Source organism: Ctenopharyngodon idella, chromosome 22, assembly GCF_019924925.1.
Source record: "Ctenopharyngodon idella isolate HZGC_01 chromosome 22, HZGC01, whole genome shotgun sequence".
Classification (NCBI taxonomy): Eukaryota; Metazoa; Chordata; class Actinopteri; order Cypriniformes; family Xenocyprididae; genus Ctenopharyngodon; species Ctenopharyngodon idella.
The window spans coordinates 18,803,447-18,822,835 of NC_067241.1; the positions used below are offsets into that span (position 1 = coordinate 18,803,447).

At 36.8% G+C, this 19,389-nt stretch overlaps 1 protein-coding gene across 2 annotated transcripts in view; it reads left to right on the forward strand.

Annotated features, from left to right (window-relative positions):
* The first annotated feature begins 632 nt into the window (after positions 1-632).
* arhgef25a (Rho guanine nucleotide exchange factor (GEF) 25a) overlaps positions 633-19,389 on the forward strand; it is an 85,673-nt gene continuing 66,916 nt past the window's right edge. The window contains exons 1-2 of one of the 2 annotated variants that reach the window (XM_051880436.1): positions 633-1,165; positions 4,504-4,642. In XM_051880436.1, the coding sequence (XP_051736396.1) occupies positions 1,070-1,165; positions 4,504-4,642 (235 nt within the window). In that variant the 5' untranslated portion in view covers positions 633-1,069. The remainder of the gene's footprint in view (positions 1,166-4,503; positions 4,643-19,389) is intronic. The other variant, XM_051880439.1, reaches the window with a different exon arrangement.

Sequence of the window (19,389 nt, forward strand, 5' to 3'; positions counted from 1 at the left end):
ATTTAATGCATCCTTACTGAATAAAAGTATTAATTTTTCTTTAAAAAAAGTAAAAAATAAAACTCTTTCTGACCCCAAACTTTTTAAATTGTATGATTATGCCAAGGGTACATATGTAGGACAAAAACAAAGTTGAGAGACACTAAATTAGATTAAAATGTTCAGAGATTTCTGGAAGACTCAACAGCCTCCTCTCCTCAAGCCTTTGTTGTAAGTTTTAAAGTGGGCAGCCATTATGAATTATATCTGACAGCTTCTGTGTCGGTGCCCTGAGCCCAGCACAGCTGCCTTATTTGGGTTATTTGCTGCTTTTTATGCTTGCACCATGCCAAAAGCCATCTTTCATCCAGTCAGACTGGATAGGAAACAACAAGAGTGAACGACGGTGAAAGTATAAGAAGAAAAGGAGGAGGACGAAGAAGTAGGAGATAGAGGAGGAGGAGGACAGAAACTTGTTCTAAGAATCAGTGTGGTGTTGTGCAAGGGAGGCACAATGGAAGATGAAATTGATGTAAAGAGGGTGGAGAGGAGTTGTCCGAAGGGGTGGTAGATTCACGCAGCCAATGACAAGCCAGAAAAGGCTGACTCATGAGTGGTTAGATGTTCTGTTCACAAAAGGTCCCAAAAGCCAAGGAGCTTGCAAAAACAAGATACTTTGTCAAAAGAAAAGGAAAGGAGAAAGAACAGAAAGCTATCTTTACTATTTACTGTGGTGTGGTTAACATTATCTCAGGAACAAACCCGGTTTTAGGGGGAGGGGAAGAGAGGCCTGACTGAGACCCACAGCAAGACCTTCCCACCTGTGTGAAGGACAGGAGCCAGTGAAGACGCTTGAGTCTGGACAACGCCACTCTCTTGTCTGCTGAAGTCCACTTTAAATGAGACAAGAACAGACCATCCTCCTTCATAATTCATTATTTATGCACAAGAGCGATCCAGAGGATCGTACAAAATTGGAGCTGGGCTGCGAATCAAAGCTCTGGCACGACAAACCATAAGAAAGAGAGGGATTTTGAAGGAGGGAGGGAATATCGACAAGGAGAGTCACATCGACAGAGGCTGCTGAAATATGAAGGCTCTTCCAAAGAACCAGGGACGAACCGATCAGATTTTGGGCGCTATGGCGGATATGCTGACATCTCTGGCGATACCCAATCAGAAGTGGGTGAGTGACTTGTTTGGCCTTTCACCTTTGTACTAAGTTTTTGTACTAACTTTGTACACAATATTTATGCAACACATGTGACTATTGCACAATTATACCAATTGATATCTGGAATAATTGTGTATTTTGTGCTCTGAGAAACTTTAGGTTTTATTTTAAGCAAAGTTTGTTTTGATATGTATTATATGACTCCAAATGATTAACGGCAGCTGGTTTTGCGTGTTTGTAGAACAATCCACATGTATTTTAAATTTACTGTAACTTAGCGTTGTCATAATCATAATTCACGGAGCAGAAAGAGTCAGTTGCTGTTATTTTTCAGGGTTGATAAAGATTAATAGGCCAGTGAAGTCAGAAAAAAATAAATAAACAGAAATGCTTGATAGACGTAAGGATATGCTTATTGTCAGTCATCCAATATAACTGGTTTCAGCTCTGAAAACTATTTGCAAACATGCTCCAGAATGTGTTTTTATTCATTTGAGGATAAGAAATGACAGATGAACAATTAAACTTACAATGTGAAGTGTGTCCTTACTCCGTACATGTGGTAAAGCTTCAGAAAAACAATTGATATAAAGATTAAATGGCCCTGTGTTCATGAACATATGTTTAAAATTATGTCATATGACATCTATCAAAGGATGAACACATCGTAAATAGGAAAAGAATGAAGGGATAAACAATGAAGTCAGTCAAAAAATGACAGAAAAGCATTTCAGGGGAAAACTATGCAAGAACAGTGACAGGTTTGCAGTGACATGTGAAAGACACTCTCCTGGGTGTTTAAGAGGAATTTAGAGCACTTGCAGGCACAGGAAACTAGTACTGATTAAGACATTTCCTCATAAACAAACACGCGCATGCAGTCTTCTTAAAACAGCTGGCAAGCTGTAGGTCTAACTGGCTGTTTACTGTCCTTTAAGCCATTCAAAAAAGTTTTCCTCAATCAAATAACCTTTTTTTCAAAACCACTCTGATGAACCTGTCACTCAAACTGTAAGAAGATAAACAAGGGAATGATTGACAGGCAAAACAGTATTTTGTCTTTTGAATATAGTATTATCCTTTAAATTTAACCCTTTAAATTTTAATTTAACCCTTTTATATACAGTCAAACCAAAAATTATTCAGACATTTTTGATATTTTTGATATATTTTTACTAGTGGGTTCAGGACACTATAATTCATTTATGTAAGTGAAGATAGCAAAATAAAGTAAACTGTGACATATTATACCTACAAATTCTTCATACAGTGAACTACCAGTAAAACTGATACAAATTTGGAACCAAAAATTATTCAGACACTTTGACCTGACCATGTTTTGCTTAAGTGTTATCTGACATAATTAAGATTATTTTTTTCTGACAGTTTAACTCTGAGATCTTGTCATATTTTATTACCTTTTTTTAAACTATAGTAAATAAACTGTAATAATAAATGAAATGTTCAAGGTGTCTGAATAAATTTTGGTTTGACTGTATATATATATATATATATACATAAATATATATATATATATATATATATATATATATATGAAGGTAGTTTAAATAAGAAGGTTTAAAATACCACTCTTTTGTGTTTTCAGTTCCAGTGCTCTTGCCAAAATAAAGTCTGAGGAGGAAAACATTTGCGTGAGGAATGTTAAGACTGGTTGGTAGAAAACCATCTGCAAAGAACATAAAAGTAAATGTGATATATATATATATATATATAATATAAATATATATATATATATATATATATATATAAATGTAACATTTAATTCAATATCAGTCTATTGGATAAACAATCACTAAAATATTGTTAAATCTTGTTACAGTCAACCTTTGAATCTCTAAAACATTTCTCTCTAAAATCTTTAAAAAAAATAAAGTTTAGTTCACCCAAAAATGAAAATTCTGTCATTAATTACGCACCCTTATGTCGTTCCACACCCGTAAGACATTCGTTCATCTTCAGAACACGAATTAAGATATTTTTAATGAAATCTGAGAGCTTTCTGTCCCTCCATTGACAGTCTACGCATCTGCCACTTTCAAGCCCCAGAAAGTAAAGACATGATTAAAGTAATCCATGTGACTCCAGTGGTTTTATTTTTGGTTTTATTTTGGTTTTCATTTAAGATTTTAGAGAGAAATGTTTTACAGATTCAAAGGTTGACTGTAACAAGATTTAACAATATTTTAGTGATTGTTTATCCAATAGACTGATATTGAAATGTTACATTTTTCAAAAGTTTTGTAAAAGGAGGTAAAATTTTCTTTTGAAATAAATACATTTTTGACTCAGCAAGGATGCAAAACAAAAAACATATATTTCAAATAAATGCTGTTCTTTTGAACTTTTTATACATTATAAAAATATTAAGCAGCACAACAAACAAAATCCCAGTAAAATTTCCGTTAAAAAAACGGCAGCTGTGGTTGACAGAACTTCACCGTAAAAAATATGTTAGCAACGTTTCAGGTTTTACGGGACAGCACTTACTTTACTGTCTATTTTACAGTTCAAAACCGTATAATTTAAAGGTTTATATTGTCATAATTACAGTTCATAACTGTTTATTTTACACACTGTAAAAAAATCCATTAAATTTACAGCAAAAAACATATTTGTGGTGATGAGCCACATGATGAATCAAAGCTCATCACAAGCAGCTTTTTCACAAGCTGAGATAGACAATACTAATATATAGAAGCTGCACACAGTGTCATTCACACAAACACTGAACACCATCATGGTAACACACATGAAATTTTAAAAATGCAATAAACATTAATTTAACAACATTACATGTAACATAAAACCCTAATGTACATAACTGATTAGAAAAAACTAAGAAGAAACAGAGTTATTTCAATGAAAGTACATCAAATGTGAAGTGTCACGCAGGGAATTGTGGGAATGTCAATTTACGTTTTTTCAATGTAAATTATACAATGTCTTGTTATTTTTCACTTCCAAAAACTGTAAATTTAATGGTATTTTAATGTAAAATTACATTAAATGTACCATTAGATCTATTACAGTTATTCACTGTATATAGTACGGTTCTGTAAACCAATTAACTGTTTTTCACCGTAGCATTTTTACAGTCTTTTACTGTTAAAATCTTTTTACAGTGAAGGTTATAATAAGAATGTTTCATGAGCACCAAATTAGCCTGATTTCTGAAGGTTCATGTGACTCTACAGACTGCAATGGCTGCTCAAAACTCATCTTTGCCATCACAGGAATAGCATAAAAGATTTTTTTAAATAAGGCACTTGTTGTTCTAACAAAAATACACATTTTACGTATAATTTGTGACTGTCCATCTTTGGTCTTAGAACTCAGAGGGTATTGAGCACCTGAATGTGAAACCGGACCAGAAGACGGGACAACAACTCCCTTGGGACACAGAGCAACTGAACTGGGATGAAATGTCCCGGGACAGCCTGGAAAGAGTCCGAAGAAGAGACAGAGCAAGTAAGACACAGCAACCATATTTGGTCAAATGTATTAGCAGGTTAAACATACACAACAAGAGTTGGTAGTGATCAACTCCAACATGAGGGAAATGGAGCCAAGGCACATTTAAAAAAAGAGTCTGAAAACTGACATGGCACAGTCTTGACCTTCAGTAAGAAGGGAGTACATGCCAGTGTTGATGTTGATGTAAGGCCGTGTTCCTGTTTAAAGTAGCTATCATTTCTGTTTTAGCTACGCCTCTGTCCTGCCACATGTGATATCAGTTGTTGTTTTGATGTGAGCAATATACTTAATGAAAGAGTGATATCCTTATTATGGTCTGAAACCATATGAAAAAGGCGTCTTTCTGCTGGACTCAACCCACGATACAAACAAACATTCTGGCTTACAGTGTTTGCTAAATATTTACAAATGCAGTTAACACTATCCAGCATGTTTTGGGTGCTTACATGGAATTATAATGGTTTCATCATGGGCTGAAAATAACTCCAACTAAGATTTAAAGTCATAGTTAGATTTCCCTGTAAAGTGTAAACACTGTGGTGCTATCAAAACATTGCTGTGTTTGTTTGACCATTCTGTCCAGCAGGACATTAATAACAGTGGGTGAACCAATGGCATGAGTTTGGGTTTGGACTACCTGTTTGTCTGACCAATGGAAGAAAGGGGAATATATAAGCAGCCTGTTTGAAAACACTCATTGGATGATTCTCAGTATGATGTTTCCTCGCACCTCCAGTCTGAGACCTGGAAATCGTTCATTATGGAGATGCATTATTTGAAATTATTTGTAATAATTTAAAATAATATAAAAGCCTGCATACCAGTATAATGTTTAAAATAAATAAATAAATACAACTTAAATATTAAAAAATAAATAAAACTAATTTGCATAACTTTTCCTCCAACTTTACATCAGCCACAACCGTTTTAAGACCTTCTTTACCTTTGCGTAAGTAAACCATACATTTCATATTTCACACACAGTACTTCAACAGTGTATTTTGCTTTATTAAGATCTATTAAAAGTTCTGAGAAATGCTTGAAAGTGGATCGGACCCCGAGCACCAAAACACACTTGTAGCCAATCAGCAGTAAGGGGCGTGTCCAATCATTAGGGGGGAGGTGCCTGTGTTGCATAGAGTGTTAGCGAATTTGCTATCAAAATAGAAGTGTGATCCTTTTGGGTCGGGGCGTGTTTGTTTTGGTGATTTCAAATATCAACAGCGTTTCTCAGAAATTGCTTACTGCACCTTTAAGAATGTTTTAACCAAACTGTAACAACATAATTCCAGGTTATGCCAGTAGGTGGTGACAAGTGGCTATGTGTAAGTGACTCACTGAATCTTTCAATCAAACAGTTTGTTCAAATAAAGTGATTCATTTAGGATGGAAACAACTGACATGAGTGAGTCATTGACTCATTCACTCAACCAATTTGTTCTTGTATAAACACACTGCTACATTTTGGAAATAATCCTGCTTTTGATCCTGCTTTGGCTTTGTTTTGGAAATATTGTTGACGCAGCAAAACTAGACACATTTGAGCCGTTGCATCGCGCCGCTCGCGTCTGGTGTAGACACGGTGTCATATTCTTTGAAAACAGCAACAACTTTGTTGTAGATAAGACACATCAGCTTGGCATTCACAAAACTTAGTAGGATGAACGCATAGTTGTCTTTCCATTCTTCTTTGTATGCCCTATTTTCGCTATCAACTTTCCTTTTTAGACTCTTTGATAGTGCCATTTTCTCTCACCAGCTAGCTTAAATGATACCATCACTCTGCACACGACGTAATAGCGTACCTCCAGCACACAAACAATTTAAAATAAATGCAGTTTAGTATGTGAGGATGCCAAGGAATAATTCTGAGTGCAAAAGTAGGCTACGTCAAATAATTATTACAATAAGTTAGGCTCCATTGTGTAACAAGCAAATTAAAATGATACACATTTATTATTCACAATATGGAAAGACATAGTTTGTTAAGAGCATGACTCAAACATTCCATTAATGGGCTTATTCAAGTCCTCTTTTATTTTTATTTTAAGTCCTCTTAGTTATTTTTTTTACCCATTTGTGTGTTTTAGCAAGGCGGTCTGTGTTGCAAGTTAGTGAATGAAGATACTTGCCAGGTCACTACTCCACTTTATTAATTTATCCAGTGTAAAGCCCGGACACCGCCACACAAATGTGTTTTTTTGTTAATGACTGTCCTACTACAGGATTTAACACAGAGTAACAGCTCACTACCAGTTACAAAAGACACTGTAACAGTCTGTCACAGGCAATTCTAGTTGCATTTTTCATCAATTAATTAAAATTATCCTTTGACTATGTTCTGGCCCACCATCTAGTGGTGAAAATCTTTTTTGGCCCGATGCCAAACTTAATTGCCGACCCCTGCCCTAGGGCTTGAAGTGAAGTAAACTGCGCTTGTTGTTGTTACTTTTATTTTGACGGCGCAGTGAAGAGTTCAGACAGATCCTGAGCACACAGTGCTCGCATTCTCCGTCTTCATTAGTTTACATTAGTTTAGTATCTGTTTAACAGTCCTGTCTAATACGTTATTAGATAGAACTGTTATACAAAGGAAGTAGACAGTATATGAAAAAGTATTAGCTTTTGCCATGTGCGGTTGATGCCCAGTGTCGCTAGTTTAGCAGAAATACATAATCATGTTTCGCTTGGTCTGCTCAAAAACGTGACATGCTTCCAGTGTTTGTTGATGGCTGGATGCAATTACAAAAGGAAAATGCCGTTTTTGCATATCTTATTATTTTAACCGCAGTCCAACAATAAAAGTCTAAAAGGGTAAATATGGCTAAAGCTGTGTTTTGGTTGTTATAGTGACTCTGTTGGGTGCAGATAAGTGGACGTAACAGAGCTCTTATCAGATCGGCTTTGTCACAGGTCTAAACAGGTGGTTAATGAACCACACCCTGTAACTGTACTGCCTGAACTGATAATCAAACTTGCCTAATCAAGTTGTAGTGGGGGAAAGATCTCTGCTAATCTTCCATGACGAAAACTGGATGAAAAGCTGCCCTCAACAGTTTCCAGATGGGAGACCCACTCTCCTGTCTTTGCCCAATGTCTGGAATAAAGCAATACATGTTGCAGCTATGATTATTTGGAGTTAAATGGATTAAATGGAGTCCATCAGAACAGAAAGAGCTTTGTAGTGGGATGGGTACTGATTCCTGAGGTATGTGTCATGTAGCCAAATCATCAACTGTTCAGGACGTGGTGTGTAAGCAGGCAAGGAGCCCTAGGATGTTTGTCGCAAATGAGTCTGCTTAGATGAATTGCAGTGTCAAAGCTGTTGCTTCTAAATATTAGTTTAAGCCATACCAAGCACAAACAGCAGTGCCCATTTAATCAGGGTTGCTTCCTTATACAAGTTTTCTTATTTTCATTTACTTTTATGCTGTGAATTTGTTGTACAGATTTGTTTTTCATACCTAAGCGATGATCCACATGATTACTCCACAAAGGTATAGTTCACTCAAAAATGAAAACTTTTTTGTGTTTCATTTACTTATCTTCATGTCATTACAAACCTGTGTTACTCTCTTTTATGGAGCACAAGAGAAGTTCTGAAGATACTGTAAAGCTTTCAAGCTTCAATAAAGGATGCAAAATCACCATAAGCACCAAAAGTAGTCCATGATTCCATGTGTTAAATTCCAAGTCTTCTGAAGCTGTGATAGCTTTTTGTGAGAAATAAACAATATTCACTGAAAGTCTTACTCTCCAGTGAGCTGTTCACCACTGCGACTCGATCATCAAAATGTAATTACACCGATCAGGCATAACATTATGTCCACCCTCCTAATATTGTGTTGGTCCACCTTTTGCTGCTAAAACAGCCCTGACCCTTCGAGGCATGGACTCCACTAGAAGGTGGTATCTGGCACCAAGATGTTAGCAGCAGATCCTTTAAGTCCTGTAAGTTGCGAGGTCCATGGATCGGACTTGTTTGTTTAGAACATCCCACAGATGCTCGACTGGATTGAGATCTGGGGAATTTGGAGGCCAAGTCAACACCTCAAACTCGTTGTTGTGCTCCTCAAACCATTCCTGAACCATTTTTGCTTTGTGGCAGGAGCATTATCCTGCTGAAAGAGGCCACAGCCACCAGGGAATACCGTTTCCATGAAAGGTCTGCAACAATGCTTAGGTAGGTGGTACGTGTCAAAGTAACATCCACATGGATGGCAGGACCCAGAGCATTGCCCAAAGCATCACACTACCTCCGCCGGCTTGCCTTCTTCCCATAGTGCATCCTGGTGCCATGTGTTCCCCAGGTAAGAGACGCACACGCACCCGGCCATCCACGTGATGTAAAAGAAAACGTGATTCATCAGACCAGGACACCTTCTTCCATTGCTCCGTGGTCCAGTTCTGATGCTCACGTGTCCACTGTTGGCTCTTTCGGCGGTGGACAGGGGTCAGCATGGGCACCCTGACTGGTCTGTGTCTATACAGCTCCATACGCAACAAACTGATGCACTGTGTATTCTGACACCTTTCTATCAGAACCAGCATTAACTTCTTAAGCAATTTGAGCTACAGTAGCTCGTCTGTTGGATTGGACCACACGGGCCAGCCTTCGCTCCCCACGTGCACCAATGAGCCTCGGCCGCCCCTGACCCTGTCGCCGGTTCACCACTGTTCCTTCCTTGGAGCACTTTTGATAGATACTGACCACTGCAGACCGGGAACACCCCACAAGAGCTGCAGTTTTGGAGATGCTCTGATCCAGTCGTCTAGCCATCACAATTTGGTCCTTGTCAAACTCGCTCAAATCCTTACGCTTGCCCATTTTTCCTGCTTCTAACACATCAACTTTGAGGACAAAATGTTCACTTGCTGCCTAATATATCCACCTACTAACAGGTGCATTGATGAAGAGATAAGAACTGGCAACGCCAGTTACATTTTTTCCGTAAGTAGAATAGGGAAGGCGTAGGACATACAGTGTAAGCTTTTTGAAGAATACAAAAGTACGGTTTTGGCGGAAGCACTTGGAAGGCGATCATTTGTTTATATAAAGCATATACATTTACATTTTTTCCAAAAATGACCGATCGTTTCGCTAGATAAGACCCTTATTCCTCATCTGGTATCGTTTAAAGCCCTTTGAAGCTGCACTGAAACTATAATTTTGACCTTCAACCGTTTGGAGGCCCATTGAAGTCCACTTTAAGGAGAATAATCCTGGAATGTTTTCATCAAAAACCTTAATTTCTTTTTGACTGAAGAAAGAAAGACACAAACATCTTGGATGACATGGGGGTGAGTAAATTATCAGGAAATTTGAATTCTGAAGTGAATTTGAAAATAGCATGGAGAACATTATTCAAATGTTCTCCTTTTGTGAAAAAAAACTTTAGATTTGGAACAACATGAAGGTGAGTTAACAATGACACAGTTTTTATTTTTGGGTGAACTTTTGCTTCAGTAGCGGCCTTTTTAACTAAATAAGCTTTAGCCGTTTTGCAAGATGCACGTCTTTTCAAGTTAATACTTTTCAGTTCCCCATCAATAAGATCTGAAGGGCCCTGAGTTGAATTTCCATTCCTTGCATATGGCTAAAGAGGCCGCTGCATTACTAAAGGACTTAAAGGCACAGGAAGATCACCCATCTGTTAAAGATTAGAAACAAGATGCCGTTTAGTGGCTTCAGTGGAATCACGAGACAGTGCCAACATTCACTAAATCACATGCAGATGTGTAGCTTGCACACATTCACCCTTTTTTTTCTTCTCTTCCGTACCGAAAGCTCATGTCCAGCAGTCCATTCAGGACATTTCCTTGGATAGAAGCCCTCATGTCTTCCCCAAATCCTCAAGCTTGACTGTCCACCCAAGGAGTAATTATTTTAGGCGGACAAACTTTGAAGCACGTCATTTAGCTCTTTCATAACCGGGTTGGCTGAGGATGACTATGCGAACGTTTGAAACAACACGTATGCCCTTCATCTCCAATCTTTTGTCTGGTTGAACGCTTAGAAACAACAGGAAGCAGCAAGTGCTGCCGTATCAAAGGTGAATGGCAGTTTCCTAGGAATATGACCGCAGATAGTGAGACGTAATCAGATTCTTGTGCTGACTGAGATATATTTGCTTTAAATGTTTTATGTGGTGAAATATTTCATCTTCATATTTCAGGGCACTGGGAAATATTTGTTGTTTATAATTTTTGCATTATTCATTTTGAACATAAATATGTAGTGGTTCATGTGCATGCCGGGCTTACCGTTTTTTTGTTCATAATTATTTTATTCATAATTCTTCATTCATTATTCAGTTACAGCAAAGCTGCTTGGCTCTGTCATGGGTTGCTCTGTAAATTATTGTTTTCTTACAGTCATGCAATCATCACTACAGTAGAAGATGCCTGCTGTGCAAACAAAGATTTTTTTTTTGGGGCGCTGATATTTGACATAAAACTTTATGTGGCAGTGTATCTCAAAAAACCTCTATATATGGTTTGTTCTGCAAGAAATGTTCATCCATTCATAAGTTGGCGCATTATAAAGACCTCCTTTCCACATATTCCTTAGACTAAAAAACAAAAACACACAGCTGGGGGAATGTGGAGTCAGAATTCCCAAGAGCCCCATAGGCTAAGCGAGTCCCGACCTTAAAAGGTCCTCTGTTACCACAGATTTGAAGCCGCACTGCCACACATAGGAAAAATTGGTGCTGGTTGCCTCAGGCCTTCCCAGTGTGTGTGTGTTTTTTCACGTCTGTATGTTTTATATGTTTAATGCATGTCGAGACTTTATTAGAACATAAACATTGACAGTTAATGTGTCTGTTATCCAACCTAACTTCCAGAATTGAAGGCTTCCTTTTTATTCATGAGGTGAAATTGGAAAAGAATTGGCCACACCCTACAAAGAGTTGAATGGAAATGACAGGATTAAAAATGTACTGAAATGCAATTCATCAGAGGTAGTGCATGTGTTCTTTTAGAATGTATTAAAATTGAAAATTGGAGTTATTTTACATTGTAGTAGTTTTACAATAGTACCGTTTTTACTGTATGTTTAAGTAAATGCAGCCTTGGTGAGCATAAGAGACTTATTTAAACACACACACACACACACACATATATATATATATATATATATATATATATATATATATTCAGTCTTTTCAATGTAAAAGACTTTTACATTGAAAAGACTGAATTGTTGTGAACACGGAACAAGACGCAACTGACAAATGCTTTGACTAGCGCTGTCAGTCACGGGAAAACCCCTTAAATGTTAAAAGGACAAGATAATACATCGGACATTTAAAAGATTTTTTATTATGAACATAGGACAGACCTGAAGGAAAATGCTAAACCTGAATACAGGAACTAACCGTTTTATAATACTAATTATATCTGTCATTCTATCATTCAGTCTATCAATTCCATTGTTCTGATCTATTGTTTTATCGTTCTTCTCTGTTCTTAATGCCTATGAACTTTTAAATGTGTTTTTTTTTTTTTTTTTTTTTTACTTTAATCCAGGCTTTGTCAAGCCAACATTCAGTATTTGTCTTGACATAAACTTTTCTAGTTAAAAAATTAGTTACATGAATTTCAGGTAATTTTAATTCTACTTCCTTACATTCACATTTGAGTTGCAGTTCTGCATACTTTTGCTAACTCAGTTCAGATTCAGGGATACATGTGTTTTTAATTACATTCTCAATTCAGTGCAATGGTGAAAATATGTGCACATAATGACCACAAAATAAAAGAGAAACAAAAAAGATATCACTATAAAAATAAAAATAGAGGTCTAAGTCAGGTCAAAGCATATGAAAATAAACCAGAGTTGTTAAGGAGCACAGACATGCTCTCGAGTTAATGCTCCAGAGCGGGTGATACATTGATAAACTGCTGGCCTCTGCGCTGGGGCTCTAGGCCGGAAGCCAAACCTTCACACCCAACAGCCATCAGACATCATCCTCTCAATCAACTCCTAGAACAATTTTGAGCCTGTGTCAGCCACATCGTAAAGTTGTAGGGATGTTTGTATATTTCTCTGTTGTGTTTATCTACTGGATGTTGATATATGGTGACTGTTGGGTGAAATGCATCCCGTTGTTATAAAATCTGTGGTTTTTGGTTAGAGCTTGGGAATTGGATGGGTCATGTGATGGACGTTGGTCTGTTTTGTTTTGCTCTTTGGTGCTAACTGTTGCCTTGTTGGTCATTAATCAGAGCAGAGTTTGCTACACTTTCCTCCAAATGCCTTAGCCAAGTCCTCATGATGAACAGCGCTCTGGGGAGGTATTCTTTGATCTGAAGATGAGAAAAGGGTAGCCTGACATTGAGTCATTGTCTTTTTGGCTACCGTGTTCAGAGAACACATTCATGCAGACAGAGACAGCCGTCTGCATCTGGGGAGATCAGATGTAACGATCTGCTTCTTTATGTATCAGGGAACAAAAACTGGTCCACAGATGGCATTTCCACACTGATGTTTTATGAACAAAAATCCCAGGATGAGATAAAGGACAGAGGAAGTGCATGCTGCTCTAGACATCAGAATAAGATGCAAGAGGAGACTTTATATGGAAATGGAAGCAGGAGAAGTTTGGTGTCTGTATGTAGTATAATTTAAAACAGATATGCTTTACATAATCTCTGCCTTAATTTGTGGTTGAATGAACTTTATTGCATGGTAAGAAGGATTGTGTTTACCTTAGATAAACCTGTATGTTTAAATATCTCAACACTAATCTTTAAAAATCCTGAAAATCCTCTTCAGGACATCTTAGCGACTGGATTTATAGGATCTAGGGAGAGTAATCAGCTGAGGTGCATCTGTTTAAATACAGTATGCAAGGAATGGGGAGTTCTGGTGAGAGGGATTGTGGGAGGCACTGCTCGATAAGTTTCCAGCTTTTTCATGCATATGTGTTTCTACAGTCTCTATGAATGTCTATGAATTGCATGTATTTAAATGTGCTTTTGTGTATTGTGTGTCTAGAGCTTGACATTAACACCCGCCAAACCGCCAAATGCAGGTGGATTTCAGGAGTGGCGTGTAACGCTGTCACTCTAACCACTTTGGCGGGTTGAATTTTATATATAATATATAAATTTTTTTCATTTGTAGTTTTTTTTAAAAAGGCATCTGAAATAATAAACTAAGTGCAATGTAGTGTTGCCAAAATTATTGATTTTTTTGATGCATAACAATACTAAAATATCTGAAACGCTTCCAGTACTCATTTTCCATTTTCTCATCTCTCTGATGGAGAGTTGACACACTGACCCGCCTCCCCTCACTCACTCATTTCCTCCGAATGAATATTGTTGGTGTTACAGGGCTTAAATTTCGGCATGGGACTGCACGTATTGCACGCAATTTTACTCATTCCTGCAGATTCCTGCCAAAGTGCATGCAAATAAAGCCGCCTCTCAGCACTAAATTAAGTTTTTCGCTGCTTATTGTGATTAAACAGTCAAATGCACACAAAATAATATCAAAATGCCGGTCTTGGCGAGTATTCAGTTAAGTTTTAAGTAAACATAAACAATTGAAAAAGAAAACCCATGTGTAACAGTATAATGGATCCGTGCGTCAGCTCTTAAAGTGACAGCAGCCTAATATACCTGTTGCCAAATTATAAGATAATATTAAAACTATCTATATGCCAGTTTTTTCCTCATGGTATCAATGTCAAAATTGTGGCCAGTGGAAATGCTGAGTGGCTAGTAACTTTGGAAAACCACTAGCCATAGTGGCCGGTGAGCAAAAAAGTTAATATCAAGCTCTGTATAATGTGTGTGTGTCACACACAAAACCATGCAAAAGTTTGGGGTTGGTACGATTTTTGAAAGACGTCTCTTTATTTGATCAAAAATAAAGTAAAATAGTAATATTGTAAAATATTATTACAATTTTAATTGTTTTCTATTTTAATATATTTTAAAATGTAATTGATTCCTGTGATGACAAAGCTGAATTTTCTGCTGCTTAATATTTTTGTGGAAATTTTTACTTTTTTTCAGGATTCTTTGATTAATAGAATTTTCAAAAGAACAGAATTTGATTTAAACAGAAATCTCATAAATGTCTTTACTGTTAGACCCAAATTTCTGTAGGTGACATATAAAGCATTTATTGTTAAAAATATTGCTTTCTGAAAATACCTCATTTGGGGTAATGTTTTATGGGTAATTAATACTGAAAAGTGGACTGAAAAAACAATTACAGCAGCTGTTAATATGAAATATAACATTAATATGAAATATAAAATTAAAATGAATTAATTTTTGAATGAATATCATTACATTTTCATTAAAATTCCTTAAATTTCGAATTTTAAATTTTAAATTCTGTATCTTATTTGCAACCTCATTTCAAATTTAGGAACTAAATTGGAATTAAAATTCTCGATTCAGCTCTAAATGGTGTACATCCCTTGAATATGTGAGTGTGTGTGTACATTTTTGTATATATTTCTGTGAGAGTCCTGGCCAATCTCTTGGCCTGGGTTGGGAGACAGACCAGCAAAACAAAGTGCAGAGCATACAACACCAGCTCACTGCAGCCAGCCGGCTTTCTGCCAACTGTCTCTCTGTTCTCACACTGCTGCCTGCCTATTCATGCAGGCCTTAATTGGAGCTCCTGCTTTTAGAAAGAGAAAGAGGAAGAATGAGAAATCGAGAGGTCTAAACACCCCAATAAAAACACGGTACGGTGAAGGCATAGCACAGTATGATTAAGAATGGGTTGGAGAAGTGGAGAAAGGGTAGTGAATATAACTCATTTTCATCTACACACATCAAGGTAAATGAACTAGGTTATTGCATGATGGCATAATTGCTTATTTAAGCTTGCTGACCTCGAACCCACTACTACTAGTATTTTCACTGTTCCTGTTCCTGTCACTGTCAAAGCTGTTAGTCCTTGAATCGTTGTTTGTGTAATTAGCATGCAGTGAGCAATGCCAGAATCCATCATCATCATCACCAGTATGTGCAAAAACAAGTCAGAGGGGAGTGGGAAAACAGAGCCAACATTACATTAAGCTATTTGTCCATCCACTTTTTATGTCTGTGTACTTAAGTGTACAAACATGAGTGGACATTGATAATATCTTCTTCAAAATATTTTTTAAGCATCCCAACACAATAATATTTGGCTCCATGCTGTAAGTTTGGGGAAAAGCTATCTTTTTGGCTGATGAATGAATGATGGGAAAGCCAGTTTGAAAATTATATTTGCAGTTTTGCATGCTAGCCTATGTATATATATATATATATATATATATATATATATATCATTTAAAATAGAGATCATGATTTTCCCTTGATTCTGAATAGAGAACTATAAATAAAATAACGGTTCTGACAAAATGTTAATTGCTGCAGTCTATTTAAAAAATATTTAATTAATTTGAATTATTATTATTATATTAGCCTATTATACTGGATGAACAAGGCTCTGTTTACACCTGGTATTAAGATGCGTTTTGGTCGATCGGATCACAAATGGACGACACTAAATACAGGTGTAAACAGGGGTGTAAATCGTTTTGAGCTTGTCCACTTTTGACCACTTCCAGAAGTAGCATTCGACTGGATTACTTTTGTAGTGTAAATGCTCATGTTGTCAAATGCGTTCGAACAGCCACAAAAGACCGCCTGCTCTCCACCTACTGACCTAATGCGTAAACATTATGGAAAGTGCGCTAGCCAGATGGGATTTAAAGGGTTAGTTCACCTAAAAATGAAAATTATGTCATTAATTACTCACCCTCTTGTCGTTCCACATGCGTAAGACCTTCGTTCATCTTCAGAACACAAATTAAGATATTTTTGATGAAATCCGATGGCTCAGTGAGGCCTGCACAGCCAGCAAGATAATTAACACTTTCAGATGCCAATAAAGCTACTAAAACATATTTAAAACAGTTCATGTGTCTACAGTGGTTCAACCTTAATGTTATGAAGCGACGAGAATACTTTTTGTGCACCAAAAAAACAAAATAATGACTTTATTCAACAATATCTAGTGATGGGCGATTTCAAAACACTGCCTCATGAAGCTTTACGAATCTTTTGTTTCGAATCAGTGGTTCTGAATGAGTGGTTCAAACTGCCAGTCACATAATTTCAGTAAACGAGGCTTCGTTACGTAATGGTTCACCACTGGGGGGCGTGACTTTGGCAGTTTGATTCACGCTCCGAACCACTGATTCAAAACAAAAGATGAAGGACACAAAACAAAGGCTGCCTTCCAAGGATTCTTCAAATCGAGATATCCTTCAGAGGCGCTCGATGACATTGCTGAGATATGCAGATTCTGACCTTGTCCGCCGGAAACTAGTTATTTGAATTTCTAAAGTTTTAAATATGGATATTTTTCTTACAAAAACGCTTCACTTTGCTTCAGAAGACGTTTATTAACCAACTGGAGTCATATGGATTACTTTTTTTTAATGGATGGATGCATTATTTTTGACTTCAAAACGCGACCCCCCCCTTTCACAACCATTATAAACCTTGGAGGACTAAGGATATTTTTAAATATATCTCCGATTGTGTTCGTCTGAAAGAAGATTCATATACATCTAGCATGGCTTGAGGGTGAGTAAATCATGGGATAGTTTTCATTTTTGGGTGAACTATCCCTTTAACGATTAATCATTCAGCTCTAGTGCAAACAGAATGAATGAGGATTTTAGGCCTATGTGTGTTGAATATGTGCGTGTCTGGGTAGACTCATAAATGGAGGCAATGAAGTGGGGAGAATGAGTGAATAAACAGGAAAGGGTGAGGGAAGAACAGAGGAGGGAGAGGAAGAGGAATGGTATAGACAGAGATGGGAAAATGAAAAGAGAGTATGGGTTTAAATGCAATATTCACCTCACAGTCTCTCGTTGGTCCCTTTGCCCTGTTGACAAGTAATTCAAAAATATGTCTGTGCAGATGGATTACAATATAAGACAAATTGTGTAGTAGACTGACTTGTTCAGCATAGGAAACTGCCATTCTGATTCTGAACATCTTTGTAATTTTAACAGAAAAGGAATATAAAACTTGAGTAAAAACTTAACTGGAAATGACCTTATTCTATATTTAGTCAGAAATTATGATATTTAATGGGACAATACATGTATTTTACAATAAAAGACTAGGCACCTCACCTTAGTATTTTTCAGAAGACACTGTGTTATGTATTACTTTTGGTTGTATTAGTATTTTTTAAAATATTTTCTTAAGTTATTAGTTATTAAAGTGTTTTGTCTTTTTTTTTTTTGTTATTTCATGAATGTTTATAGCATTATTTTAGTATACTAATATATTTTATACCCAGCTATATTAATAATAAAGTTTCTTTACTGTAAAAATGCATATAATGTAATATAAAAATAACAGAACTGCAATTAACAAAATTTAACAGTGCATATTTTCATCAGACACTCGGTCATTAAATGCCTGTTTTTCAGAGAAGAAGATTCACGAGAGGTGTAAAGACTTGCCCAACATCCAGGCACTTTGTTTACACTCCCTCTACTGATCAGAAATGTTAATGCACTCCATACAGCACACATGTAAGGCTTGATCACATGGATGATCGTGTTACAGTCTTCCCTTAACCAGTACAGACATACTGTACAGTATGTTGATTTTGCGGGAGGTATTTGCTTGCTTTTCTTTAAAAAACAACATACTGTACCTTAACTGGAAGAGCAAACACAACACGTGCTCAGATCAACTTACCAAAATTTGCATTTCTGTCATGGTTAATTTAATCAAGTAATGCAGAGAATGAAAAAGCAAACTGGTTAGAGAGAGTAGGAGAGAAAACTTGTCTTGTGATCATATACAAACATCACCATAAGAGCTAAGTGCTGTCATAGCCATGCAACTCCCTTTCTTTTGCTAAGCAGTGTACACTTGAAATAGGAAGGAACAGAAACAAGACAGCACTGCTTGTTTGATGTGCAGCGTTAGTCTTTGAATCTGTCTGTGTGCTTTAAAATTGCTTTTCAATTTAATTTGTCTTACTTTTAACCAAATCAAAATACTGTTTGTTCTCTTTGTCTGTGTAGTTGGATTATAGATTATAAGAGAGAAAATACAGCTCTCCTTTGTTCTTGCGAGTAAAATCCTCACGTCACAGGCAGCATGATGAGCTGCTGTTTACAACACTGCAACCTGGTGGAGGTGTTAAGGGGATGACAGCAATTTGCAGTAACTAAGTAACATCATTTGTTTTCAGTGAGAGTTGCCAGTTTGAGGTGACATGAGTGACAGCGATAGGCTGACTAGCAGTATGTTTATAATGGTTATAATGGAGCCGCAGCAGGTTTTTGCATAGTCAAGCTACATTTTCCATCTCTCTGGCCAAGTATGACACAATGCGTAAACAAATATTTGAAGGATTAAAAATGTCATGTCATCTCTGTCTTTCTGAGCAAGCGCTGAACGCTGGGGCCAATTGTAGTCTGATTAACATGTATAATGCAATTTCACTCCGACTAAAGTGTCTTAAAAAGATTTATGCTGTTAAATTGCATGAAAATGCACTTACTCTCTAGACTTGTATATGATACAGTTCAAGCAAAGTTTTTAGACATTTAGAGGTACCTGTAAAGACAGCTTCAATTCATCATTATTGTATATACAAGATACTGTAGGTTGTTTGACTTTCATGCATTGCATATATTCAGCATGTGGCAGTCTCAGTTCTGATGTTTTTATCTTTT